The sequence below is a fragment of the Petaurus breviceps genome, unplaced genomic scaffold (genome assembly GCF_028583685.1).
Source record: "Petaurus breviceps papuanus isolate PSGF00001 unplaced genomic scaffold, PetGlider_PUasm1.0 90897, whole genome shotgun sequence".
Classification (NCBI taxonomy): Eukaryota; Metazoa; Chordata; class Mammalia; order Diprotodontia; family Petauridae; genus Petaurus; species Petaurus breviceps.
In genome coordinates this window covers 776,095-788,440 of record NW_027187374.1, presented here as the reverse complement: position 1 = coordinate 788,440, position 12,346 = coordinate 776,095, and the positions used below count along the sequence as shown (strand labels likewise).

General features: G+C 38.9%; 1 protein-coding gene across 1 annotated transcript; it reads right to left on the bottom strand.

Moving 5' to 3' along the window:
- Positions 1–4,508: 4,508 nt before the first annotated feature.
- On the bottom strand, positions 4,509–11,605 carry CRYAA (crystallin alpha A). The gene is made up of 3 exons (XM_069074790.1): positions 11,316–11,605; positions 9,650–9,772; positions 4,509–5,494 (listed from the first exon to the last, which is right to left on the bottom strand). The coding sequence occupies exons 1-3, from the start codon at positions 11,586–11,588 to the stop codon at positions 5,285–5,287; spliced, it is 606 nt and encodes a 201-aa protein (XP_068930891.1). The 5' UTR covers positions 11,589–11,605; the 3' UTR covers positions 4,509–5,284.
- Positions 11,606–12,346: the final 741 nt, after the last annotated feature.

Sequence of the window (12,346 nt, the reverse complement as noted above, 5' to 3'; positions counted from 1 at the left end):
TAAGAACAATCTCATGCAAAATAGATCAGTTTTACTATCTAGGACTTCAAGGAATCCCAGAGACATGATGGGGTCAGCTTTTTATGTATATTTGTCATTCCAAAATCTTTTGCTCTCTCTTCCCTGGAGAGTCCTCTGTCCATATGTCTCCCTGCAAGAGTCTGACACCAACTCAGTAAAATCCTTTACACAGAACTACGTCCAGCATCCCAATTGACATCAGGATAAAATATAAACTGTTGTTTAGTTTTAAAGCCCTTCACAACTTGGTCCCAAACTATCTTTCCAGCCTCATTATACATGATTCCCACTCTATAACCCAGTCAATCTGATCTCTCTATTTCTCACCCATATTACTATATTTCTCATCTCTGAGACTTTATATTGGATATCCCCAAAGCCTGGAATGCACTCTCTCTTCGCCTCTGTCTTAAAGAAAGGAAGGAGGTTGGGGAAGGGTATAAGCATTTATAATGTACCTACCATGTGTGAGGAACTGTGCTAACACTTTACAAATATCTCATTTGATCCTTACAACAATCCCAGGAGGTAGGTGCTATCCCCATTTTACAGCTGAGGAAACTGAGGCAGACAGGTTAACAGGGTCACACAACTAATAAGGGCCCGAGGCAGGATTTGAATTCAGGCCTTCTTAACTCCAGTCTCGGTGTTCTATCCACTGTACCACCAGCTGCCTAGAATCCCTTACTTCCTTCAACCCCAGTTCGTGTCAATGTCATGCCCTTCCTTTCTATCTCGCATTAACTTATATTTATTCTTTTTATATTTATTCCATATGTAATCATATATTAGTTTGTAAAGGTGGTTTTATAAAAATTATTTTCTTTGTGTTCATATCCCTGGTGTCTAGCATGAATTTGCCTCATAAATGGTTGCTGATGGATTAAATTCATTAATCCCAGGACAAAGATATCCCATTTAAGGTACCAAAAATTAAATTAACAAAAGGTCTAAGAACTAGATGAATCTTACTGCTCATCATAACAGAAGAAAGCTACAGAGGACTTAGCATCACTTAAAAATAGTTGGGCTTTTTTTGTTTGTATCACGGGCTACAATAGCTAAATATATATATATTATCTAGTGGTCAACCTACTCTTGAACAAATTTAGGCATCATTTTACAAGATATCTCTTGGAGGTGAAGATATCAAAAGAATGAAAAAATTCTTAGATGATATTACTATTCCAAAAAAGACATTCATGCCTACTTAAAATCTTTATGAGAATGATTAAGGGTATACTTGATGAAAAAATGAGGAAGGAATAGGCAGACTTTCATATACTGTTTTCTACAACAGATTATGTCTTTAAAGTCACTGAATTGCCTGACAGGTACATAGACTATAATAGCTTACTGCTATTGTACAGCTAATTACAGCTAATACTGCACATATTGTTTATTGATTATAAAGAAATATTTGACATAACAGATCAAAATTACATGCAAAAGACCCTCCTCCAAAAAAAGGAGTCTCTCATGTATATGTAAAAATTAAATAAGATTTCTTGATAAATACAACCACAGAGATAATTGTGTTCAATGATCCTATAATTACTGTCAAGCAGTGCATAAAACAAGGAGTTGTAGGCTCACCAAAGAGGTTTACCTCTGTCATTGAAGATGTGTACAATACAGAATCCTAAAGGAAGGGGAACTGCCCATTGATAATAAAGTCTGCCTTTGAAGCACTCCTTTTTGTGGATGATATTGTGCCCATTCTATAAATCACAGAATATTACAGAATCCTCAATGAAATAGATACAAGAGCATTCAAAAGACATTGGCCCAACTATCCTTGGAGGAAAAATCATGTGACTAGCATATTTAGACTATGGTATTTAGTTGGATGGGATATCCATTGATATGCATGTCTTAGAGAAGCATTATAGATGGAAAGTTAGCTGGGCATGAAATAAGTAGGAGATCGGGCCTTGTATTTGGGAAGATGCACAATGCTTTCAACTATTCCAAGTTGCTTCCTGTCATAAACATTCATGTCTCTCCCATTGAAGCCATATGGTTGTAATCTTTGCAGACTAAAAATTGTGAGTGTCCCAAAAATGCAATGAAGAAATGAATGTTCAGTAAATAGATAGCAATGTATTTCTAACAGTGAGCTACAAGCAAAAAAGTAACAAAAAGGAGATAATCCAAGAAATATTTTATAATGGAGGTAGAGCAGTTGTATAACAGGAAGGAAAGATAAGAGATGGACAGTGTAAGTGTGACATTGAGGTAGCACATTGTTATGAATAGAAGGTTTAACCTAGAGTCATGAAGACCTGGGTTTAAATCCACCCTTTTATAGTTGTGTGGACATAGGCAATTCACTTAATATCTTTCTCTGAGCCTCAATTTCTTCATCTATAAAATGGGAATAATAATACCTATAGCATCTACCTCATCAGATGGTTTTGAGGCTTAAAAGAGATCATGAACTTCCAGCAATTTGCAGACCTTAAAACACTATATGAATGTCAGCAATTATACTTATTAATGAGACCTAGAGGAAACCGCCAAGCCCCTTAATAGATCCCCCATGAAGGACATGCGAGAAAACATGGATAAAGACTTCACAGGATAAGGAGCCACAAATGAGTTGCATTTTTTGTCAATGAAAGGAATACTCACATTGATAAAAATCATAGCCTTATTGAAATATTAAAATAGTTATTGGATCAACATTGAGCTTTGGGAAGCTATATCTGGAAGCCATTTGTAAAACTGATTGGAAAGGAAGCAAAAAGAAGTTGTCATCATAAATATAGTTTATGATGCCTGGAAGTAGGGGGTTAATAATGGAGAGAGGGAGAAAGAGGTATGTGTGAGTAACATTGTGAATGAAGAATCAACAGAACTTGGCATCTAATTGAACGGGGCATGAACAAGGCTGAAAGATGACTCTAGTAGCCAAAGGGACTGGGAGGGTAGTCGCAGTATCACTGTGAATAGAAAAGTTAGAAGGACGTGGTCTAGGGAAAAATAGGAAGAACTGGGTTCTGAACATTTTGGAATTACATTTGTAAGACATTCAAGTAAAGTCATCTAGCCCAACCCTTTCTTGACACGTGAATTCCCTCTAAGATGTTCTCAACAGTAGTCATCTCATCACTGCTTCCATACTCTCACTTATGAGAAAGCTGTGATTGTTGTCCTTCATTCTTGAAGAGGACCATGACATCAGGGAGATGATACCATGACTTGCAAATGAATTGGATTTAAAGGAGGGAGGGCTGTGCAAAGTCACCAGCCTCATTTTCTCCTCCAGAGCCATCTGGGTCCAGTGACCAGATATTGATCAGGACAACTGGAGGTGGCCCAGGATGCTGGGGGGACCTCGGTCTTTTTAAGTTAAGGTCTTTCCAAGTTCTCACTTTGCCTAAGGCAACACCCATTCAATGATTATGGCTGTTTAAGAAGTGCTCCAAGGGATGGTCCCTTTAATTAAAAAAAAAAAATCAAACTAGATGGTGGCTAGAGCCCTGAGCCTGGAGTCAGAAAGACCTAGATTAAAATCTGGCCTCAGACACTTAGCTGTATGACCTTGGACAAATCATTTAACCTTCATCTGTTTCCTCATCTGTAAAATGGGGATAATAATAACACCTACCTTCCAGGGTTTCTGTGAGGAGAAAATGAGGTCATATTTGTAAAGCTCTTCTTAAATCTTAAAGCTCTATATGAATGCTAGCTATTGTTATTATTATAACTATTGTTATTACTGTTACCACCACTCTAAATTACTGAGCCAGTATATTCCCTTTTTTGGATGTCTCTTATTGTTAAGTTTTTCTTTATATTGAATTTTAAAATTTCTTTCATCATTATTTGGGAAGGGAATAAGTATTTATATAGCATCTATTGTGTGCCCTGCTTTGTGCTAAATGCTTTAAAAATATTATCTTTTTTTCGATCCTCATAAAAACCCTGAGAGATAGGGGCTATTATTATCCTATTTTACAGTGAGAAAACTGAGGCAAGCAGAGGTAAGTGATGACCCAGGATCACACAGCCAGTAAGTGTCTGAAGTCAGGTTTAAACTCAGGTCTTTCTGACTTCAGGGCCTGCAGTCTATCCTCTGTACCATCTAAACTGCCTTACTTCTACCCTTTGGCCCTCTGTAATCCTACAGACACCTCCTTAAATGTGCCTCTTCTCCTAGCTAAACATTCCTAGTTCCTTTTTCCCATCCTCATGTGGCATAACCTTGAATCCTCTTATCTTGGTCCCTTTTCTTTGTATACACTCTAACTCATCAGTGTCATTCTCAAAATTCCATGTCCCAAACTCGAGATGTGGTCTGATTGTTGTAGGACACAGAGAACTATCACATTGGCAGAGAGGGGGGAAAATTTGAATTCTTTCTCCCCAAACCTCAACCTTTAATAATACTCATGCTTGAAGCTTCTTTCTAACCAGGTTGACACATTCATCCTTTCCATTCCAAACCCCAAGAAAAGAAAGAAATTGACACAAAGCCATGGTTTGCTCATGTCACATTTACTTTATTGATGGCCAGCGGTGGTATTCTTACATTGTGGTGAACCTATGTTAGAAATTTTAAGATTTTGAGAAAGATCGTCTGAGACATACAGCCCTGTGAGATCCCAGTGGGGATTTGAAGCCTTAATATTATGATGTAACTCTCTCACAGAATCTCCAAAGCTGTGAAAAACCTACTCCTTGCTGTCATATGAAGCATCGCTAACAGAAACTAACATCCTTACTATTGGGATACACCTGTCTTAAAAATCCAGCTGACCTGCACATATTAGGTTGTGTCATATGTGAGAAACCTTTGAATTACCTGGAGGTACTCTATTGAATGTATATTACTCCCCACTCCCTCGAGTCCAATTTATCTTCACATTGATCAGCTCAGTTGTTGATTCTCCATTGAGTTTATTGGAGGTTAACACCAAGAACACTCTCAGTCACTTGAAGATGTTATTAAAAACAGCATAGGACGATGGCCATTTCTGTAAATCAGCCAGGTGATGGGATTTGGGTTTTTAACATTTAGATTTTAGGTCATCACTAACATCACAGCTCTTTAGGTTTTACAAGGCCCAATGTCTCAGACTCTCTCAGACCTTCATCCCATCTAAGAAAATGAAAATAACAACAAAAAAGGAGGGGAGAGAGCAGAGGAAAAAAAAACAACCCTGACTTTTCTACATTTTCCCCTGGTTTCTATGCAGTTGGTTGGTGAGTAAAGACTGCAGATGGTAGCAGCCTGTGTGACTCACATTGCCTCAACTTAGGAAGAGGGAGCCAAGGTGGGCTTCTCCTCACGAGATACAGGGATGGATCGATCACTGTGGCTTGAATCCATGTTAGAATGGATCTTGGGGCCAGAGAAGGTCAGCATGCCATCAGCAGACAGGGAGCAGGAAATGGAGGCCTGGTCCACATTGGAAGGCAGGCGGTATCGACGATGGAATTCACGGGAAATATAACCATGGTCATCCTGGTGGAAGGCAAAGGCAGGAAAGAATGATTACTCAAAGGCAGAGAGTTATCCACTGTCTCTTGTGCTCATAGGAATTCCATGCCTCAGAATTCTCAGTCTATGATGAATTTGGAAATCCTTCTGGCTATATGTAACATGTACTTTGCATATGCGGAGTAGGCATAAAACTACCACAATTCTCTAATGTGCAGAGAATTCACACATCCTAAAGAAAAAATTATCAGAGGTTTGATGAAGGTACTAAACCTTTATTTAGGACTTTGTATCTTCCAGCGAAGAAGTTATCATTGAAAGAATTGGGAAACAACTACACCTCTTTGAATATTAGAACTTCTTAAGTGTCATTGATTGAAATAAGTTGATTATGTTGGACTGGGTGATGCATAGGGTGAAACACTGGGTCTGGAGTCAGGAATAGCTGAGTTTAAATCTGACCTCAGACAGTTATTAGCTCCATGACCCTGGCAAGTCACTTTACTTCTGCCTCAGTTTCCTTGACTATAAAATAGTAATAACACCTACCTCCCAGGGTTGCTGCGAGGATCAAAGGAGATACAATTTCTAAAGCACTCACAAATGAGACAGACTAGAGAGCAGCAGAGCTAGAACAAACCTTGGGGGCAGTGGAGTCTATACATACATACAGTCTTCCTCAGTTGGGAGCTGTTATGGCAGCCTTGGGGCAGAAGTACAATGTAATTATACACACTCTTTTCCATACAGCTTGAAAGAAGTCTTTGGGGGGCAGTGGTGGAGCCTTTTAACTATGTGGCCCAGGAATGTTCCTGGACCCTGGATTCTTAAATATGAAAAGTGTAACCTCAGCCCCAGAGATGACAGTTGTGGAGAGAGGAATGTTGTGGCTTAGAAGTGGGAGTTCCCGAACCTCAACTTTTTGAAGAAGCAGCAAAAAAATCTTGAATTCTAGCCTCTTGGTTAATGGAGGGGATATTTCCTGGAAACTCTGAAATCTGGAATTCTAAAGAGAAGAGAGAGTTGGACACCACCAGCTGTTTGAGTAGAAATAAGATTGTGTGTATGGTCTGATAGCTGGGAGACCATGAAGGGATTGAACTACAAAATGGGGGAGCAAAAGACTTAGACTTTGCCCTCTACTACCACCAAAAATTATCGGAAAAAATGCAGGGCCAATGGAAAAAGGGTTTCCTTTTTTTACCAAGTGCAGATTTGTTTGCCTTCCTGAACTAAGAGAATTTTCCTACTATGTACTGAAAGTAGTAGCATTAGGTTGGAGTGCCCTGGAGTGAAAGTGGGCCTCACTAGAGTATAGGACAGAAGGGATTGTTGCATATTTAGCAACCTCAAATACATTTCCCTTCCAAGCATAATTCAAATGAGAAGTGTCAAACTGAAGACCTGGGTACACGCAAGTCTATAAAATTCCCGAGTGTCACCAGAATCAGATCATAATATAATCGGGAAATGTTTAACAAAATAAATAAAAATACAATACAATGTAGATAATGTTAATCTGTGGTATTATAAGTCAATTTGCAACCTAGGGGTATCTATTTCTATTTGAGTTTGATGCCACTGATCCAAACAACTGATTATGGTGCTGTGTTCCTGGGGACCTTTATAAGTACCAGGGATAAGGGTAGAAGATTGGGGAAGATCATAGTCAACAGAAATGTGGAGAGAATTTTAATTGTTTATGGAATGCTGTGATTTCTTAATGTGTTTTCTAAAATTTTTTAGAGGTAAAAGACTACCTTCTAAGACAATGTCGTTTTTGTTAAGGGCTTGGGAGAACCCTTAGAAAACAGCTTTACCCACAACTCTGGAGATCTAGAAACAAGCTGTGTTCCAATATTTCCCAGGGAAATCTTTGAGAGGGAACAAAATGAATCAGAGAGATAATTCTTCAGAAGTCTCCTGATATTGAATCCAGTTCAAGTAAGCCCAGAGTTCAGGGTTTGGAGGCCATGGATTATATTAAGAGATTTAGTTTCTTTCTTTAAAAACTCTGTTGAAGGTGCTTGCCAGTCACATCTCTATTTCAAAATAAAAAACTTTATAAAAATGGAATCTTTACAGGCCTTTTTTATATGGTCATTCTGTGAGCAAGATATTGATTCTTCCAATTACATCAATTTGATTCTTGAATTAAAATTATTTTTCATTAAAAATAGTCCCACTGTATTATTTATCATTTTTATACACACATATGGGGCAGTTGGGTGGATAGGACAGTGGATAGAGCACTGGATTTGGAATCAGGAAGACTCATCATCATGAATTCAAATCTGGTCTCAGACACTTAGTACTTGTATGACTCTGGACAGTTCACTTAACCCTGTTTGCCTCAGTTTCCTCATCTGTATAATGAGTTAGAGAAGGAAATGGCAAACTACTCCAATATCTTTGCCCAGAAAATCCCAAGTGGGGTCACTACATGACTGAAACAGCTCAACAACAATATACATATATATGTGATTACACACACATATATATGGTTAGGACTTATAGCAATAAAGTAACATGGGAACAAAAAGTCCCACCTAAGGGAAAATTAGTTTGAAGTCTCTTACATAGTTTCAAATTTTGTAGATCCAACTACATTCTCTTCTTCATAAGCTGAAGATGTCAATTAAATAAGATAAGGTGGAGAAATGTCTCATAGTAGAGGAAATTAAAGTGGTCCCAGGAATTAAATTAAATTAAAATGTCCCAGGAATACAGAGAGGTAGTAGAAGTAAGACTTAAGGTGGTATGATTGTGCAGGTAGGAACGCTGGGTTTTTTTTCTTAAGTTCCTCATATCTTAGGAAAGATTATAACTTTGAGAAGGACATTAAGATTTCTGCTAACATTCAATTGTATTTCTTTTTTTTTTTTTTTTGGAGGAGGGAAAGCAAGGCAATTGGGGTTAAGTGCCTTGCTCAAGGTCACACAGCTAGTTAAGTGTCAAGGGTTGGAGGCCGGATTTGAACTCAGGTCCTCCTGACTTCAGAGCCGGTGCTCTATTCACTGTGCCACCTTGCTGCCCCTCAGTTGCATTTCAATTCAACTCAATCAACATTAATATACTACACGGTATTTCAATTTTGCATATCATGTGTGGAAAACTTCCAAACCTAAGGCTGTTTTATTTGTTCTTCTCATTTGTGCTAGTCATCTTGACATGTGAAAAGTCAGATGCCCTGCATCTGCTTTAGATAGCATACTTGCTTTAGCTTTCTCTGAATCAAAACACAGTTCAACATTTGATTGTGATGAACCAAGATGTGACTGAACAATGCCTTGGTATTCCTCTTTAAGCTTAATTTAAGACTGAATCATATAGATGGCATGGTGAAATCATACAGATGACACACTTTGGGACACTAATATTAACGATGACTTTCAGTATTTGCTCATGACCTTTCAATCATGTACTTTAAAGGCAACTCTGCTCAAAACACGTCTTAAGCACCTATTTATTAGGCAAGGAAATTGTCTAGGCGCTGGGAATGCAAAGACAAAAATGAAATCATCGCTATTTTAAGGAGCTTAGCACAAATCTTGACTCATTTAATTAAATCATTCTCCTGGCAAAAGAGACACCTTTGGTAGAACAGATAGAGCAGGAGAGTTGGAGACCTGAAGACCTGGGTATGGATCTTGTCTCTGACATTCATATTCATGTATGACCCAGTCATGTCACAATGTGCTTGAATCTCAGGCACCTTTATAAGACTATAAATTATGAATTGGTTGCTATCTGCCTTCAGATAGGAGTTCCCACATGAGCAAATCACAGGTCCCTTATATATTGAAGTATTTTCCTGTCAGTCAAATAGGTTGATGGAGCAACTAAGAAAATAAAGTTGGATAGTTTTTGCAAAGCAAAATCGACAGTGGAGACATATTTGAAGTCCAATACTGCCACTTGTAGGTTAGTGTTCTGTCAGACTGCCCTGTCGATAACCACTTATGTTGCTTTGTTTTATCTTCTGAGAGGTTTTTGAGGATACATTATGACCCTCATACATTATGACCCTCAGAAGAAACTGGCTTAATTTAAATAATTCATTCACTGTCCTATTCTCTCTAACTCAACACTTCCTCTTTTTCCTCTTTCAAAAAGACAGCAATAAGATAAACCACAAATGGTTTGCTAACGATGGATGCTAATGACTTTTTGTCTTACCTGTCTTTCACTGTGCTTCCCATGAATTTCCACGAAGTCATCCAACACCTTCACAGTCAAGTCTTCAGGAGAGAAGTGTTTTACATCCAGGAAGATAACAAACTTGTCTCGGTCAGATCTCACCTGAAATTAAAATGTCACATGCGGATTTACCAACCACCTGTCAGAGCCTGTTGGTGGACAAGGAAACAATTCTCTTCCATGTTCCCTGAGATGGACTGTAGAAAACTAAAGAAATTAGAATAGATCTGTGGCTCCTTCCATTTTTAAGATAGGGGATGTAGAGTGAGACTCTAAAAGCAAAATGAGGTGGGTTGTTATTTGGTGAATCTGGTCTCCATAGACAAGCTCAGTCTTTAAATGCCAGAAAGAATTTCTGTTTTCTCAATAACAAGTTTTTAATTGTTTGTTTTGCCTAAATGCAGTTCACTTTGCGTATCTAGACAGTGCTACCATCTCCATTTTGTCAAAAGTGTTAAATAACTGTGTCCCTGATTCATTTTAACACTCTTAAGAAACTTTCAAGTGATGGGTGAATCTGATTATTATTGTGGCCTGTTTTCACATAACCCATCTTTCCTTTGAGCATTTGGGTATTACTTATTAAGCAGTTATACTAACAGAATCATTGTGGCATAATGGATTGCCCATTTAGAGATCAGGGTCAAGAAGACCCGAGTTCAAATTATACTTCTGACACTGACTAGCTGAGTGACCATGGACTCATTCACCCCCTCTGAGTATCATTTTTCTCATTTGTAAAAAGAGTTTAATAATCTTTGGAGTACTTACCTCACAGGATTTTTGTGAGGATCAAATGAAATATAGCACATATCAGCACCTTGCCAGCTTTCAAATGCTCTATAAATATCAGTTATCATTATACATCTTTTACTTAACCAGACCTTTCATCAGTTTCCTAGATTTTTGGAGGGTTACTGTTGGTGCATTTCTTTTTAGATCAGGCACTGGGAGATTCTACTAACCCAAGAGGGGAGAGATTCTAACCTTTCTGAGGATTTGCTAGAGAGGAAACCCTAGATCAGCTGACTTGCAGGATAAGAGGAAGCGCCCACCCCCAGCCTGGCTTTCACAGCCCAGAGCAGACAATTGGGGAAGTAGCTGAACACAAACAACTTGCCTTGGTAGGGTTGTTCTTGGGGTTTCCAGCATGTGGTTTGTGCATTTCAAACCACACATGGGTCATGAGCTGATGGGAGGAAAAGAGAACGGTCGTGCTCAGTTTGGATTTATCTTCAGCTCCCCCCTTCCCAGGGACATGGAGTAGACTATAGTACAGTTCTGCTGCTGCACTGTTTCTCCATTGGAGGTGCAACTGTGCAGCATGAGTTAATGGTAAGTGCCAAGCACCAGTTCTGCTTTTGCTTGACCAAGTGGAGACATCTATGAATCTGAGAATTCAGAGGGGAATCTGGGAGATGGGAATAATGCTGGTCAGTGAACCTCATGCACCTGCTATGTGCAACACGGATAACAGAGTCTGAGGACATCAGTCTACACAGAGTGTAAGCTGCTGGAGCAGACACATAGTCAAACCATAGTTTCCTCTTACAAAAGGTCTCTGGGTCATCATCACGTCTGACTATCTATAAGAAAACTGACAAAGGAAAAGGGTAGCTACTGTGGGGAATAAACAGATTCTTACCTCAGAAATGCCAGATTCCAACACAGTACGGAAGAGTGACTGCCGGTAATAAGGGCTGATGGTGGAGGACAGGAAAGGCAGGAGGTCATATTCAAAAAGGCCTTCTCCAAAAAACTGGTCAAACAGACGGCTTGGATATAAGGATCCAAGAGCACGTTTGAACCAGGGGTGCTGGATAGTTATGTCCATGTCTGCTGGCAAAAAGGTGGAGAGTTGAGAAGACAATGCAAGCACTTTAGGGAGAGTGGTGTTGTTCCCTGGGCTGCATGGCATGGAGCTGCAGAACTCCCCTATATATATCCCTCTGACTGAATGAGGGCATTAAGTGGGATTTTTTCTGGAAAGACATGAGCTCATAGTGAAGGTATTCCAGTCAGCAGAAATGCACAGGAAAACCTGAGAGTGACAATCTGGGCAGAATTAAGGTTGCCCTGAATGGTGGCTGCTTTCGAATTTCTTGGTTTGATTCTTTCCAGCCTGAGCAGGTTTATTATCAATCAGTTTTAGTTACAAGTCATAGTCTTGCTTTCTCTTTAGCTTTTGTTGTTTTTTTTTAAAATGAAATTCACCTGAGAGGAATATTTTTTGAATATTGAATATTTGAAAATATTTCAAATAAAATTTGAAAACTTGAATATTTTTTCATGGATCATAGTCATCTTTCCCCAAGGAAGCACATTTTTAGTGCATGCTCATAAGATCTCATTGATGTTTATAAATTCCTCATAGAATCATAGGATGGAAGGGACCTTAAGAAATTACCTCATCGAGGGATGGCTAGGTGGTGCTGTGAATAGAGCACCAGCCCTGGAGTCAGGAAGACCTGAGTTCAAATGCAACCTCAGACACTTAACATAAAAACTAGCCATGTGACCTTGGGCAAGTCACTTAACCCCAATTGCCCTCCAAAAGCAAAAAAAAAAAAAGAAATTACCTCATCCATCTAACTCTAGTTCTGTTAAGGATACCACCATTCTCTCAGCCATTCAGGTATCTAACCTTGAAGTCTTCCTTGGCCTTTCCTTCTCTTT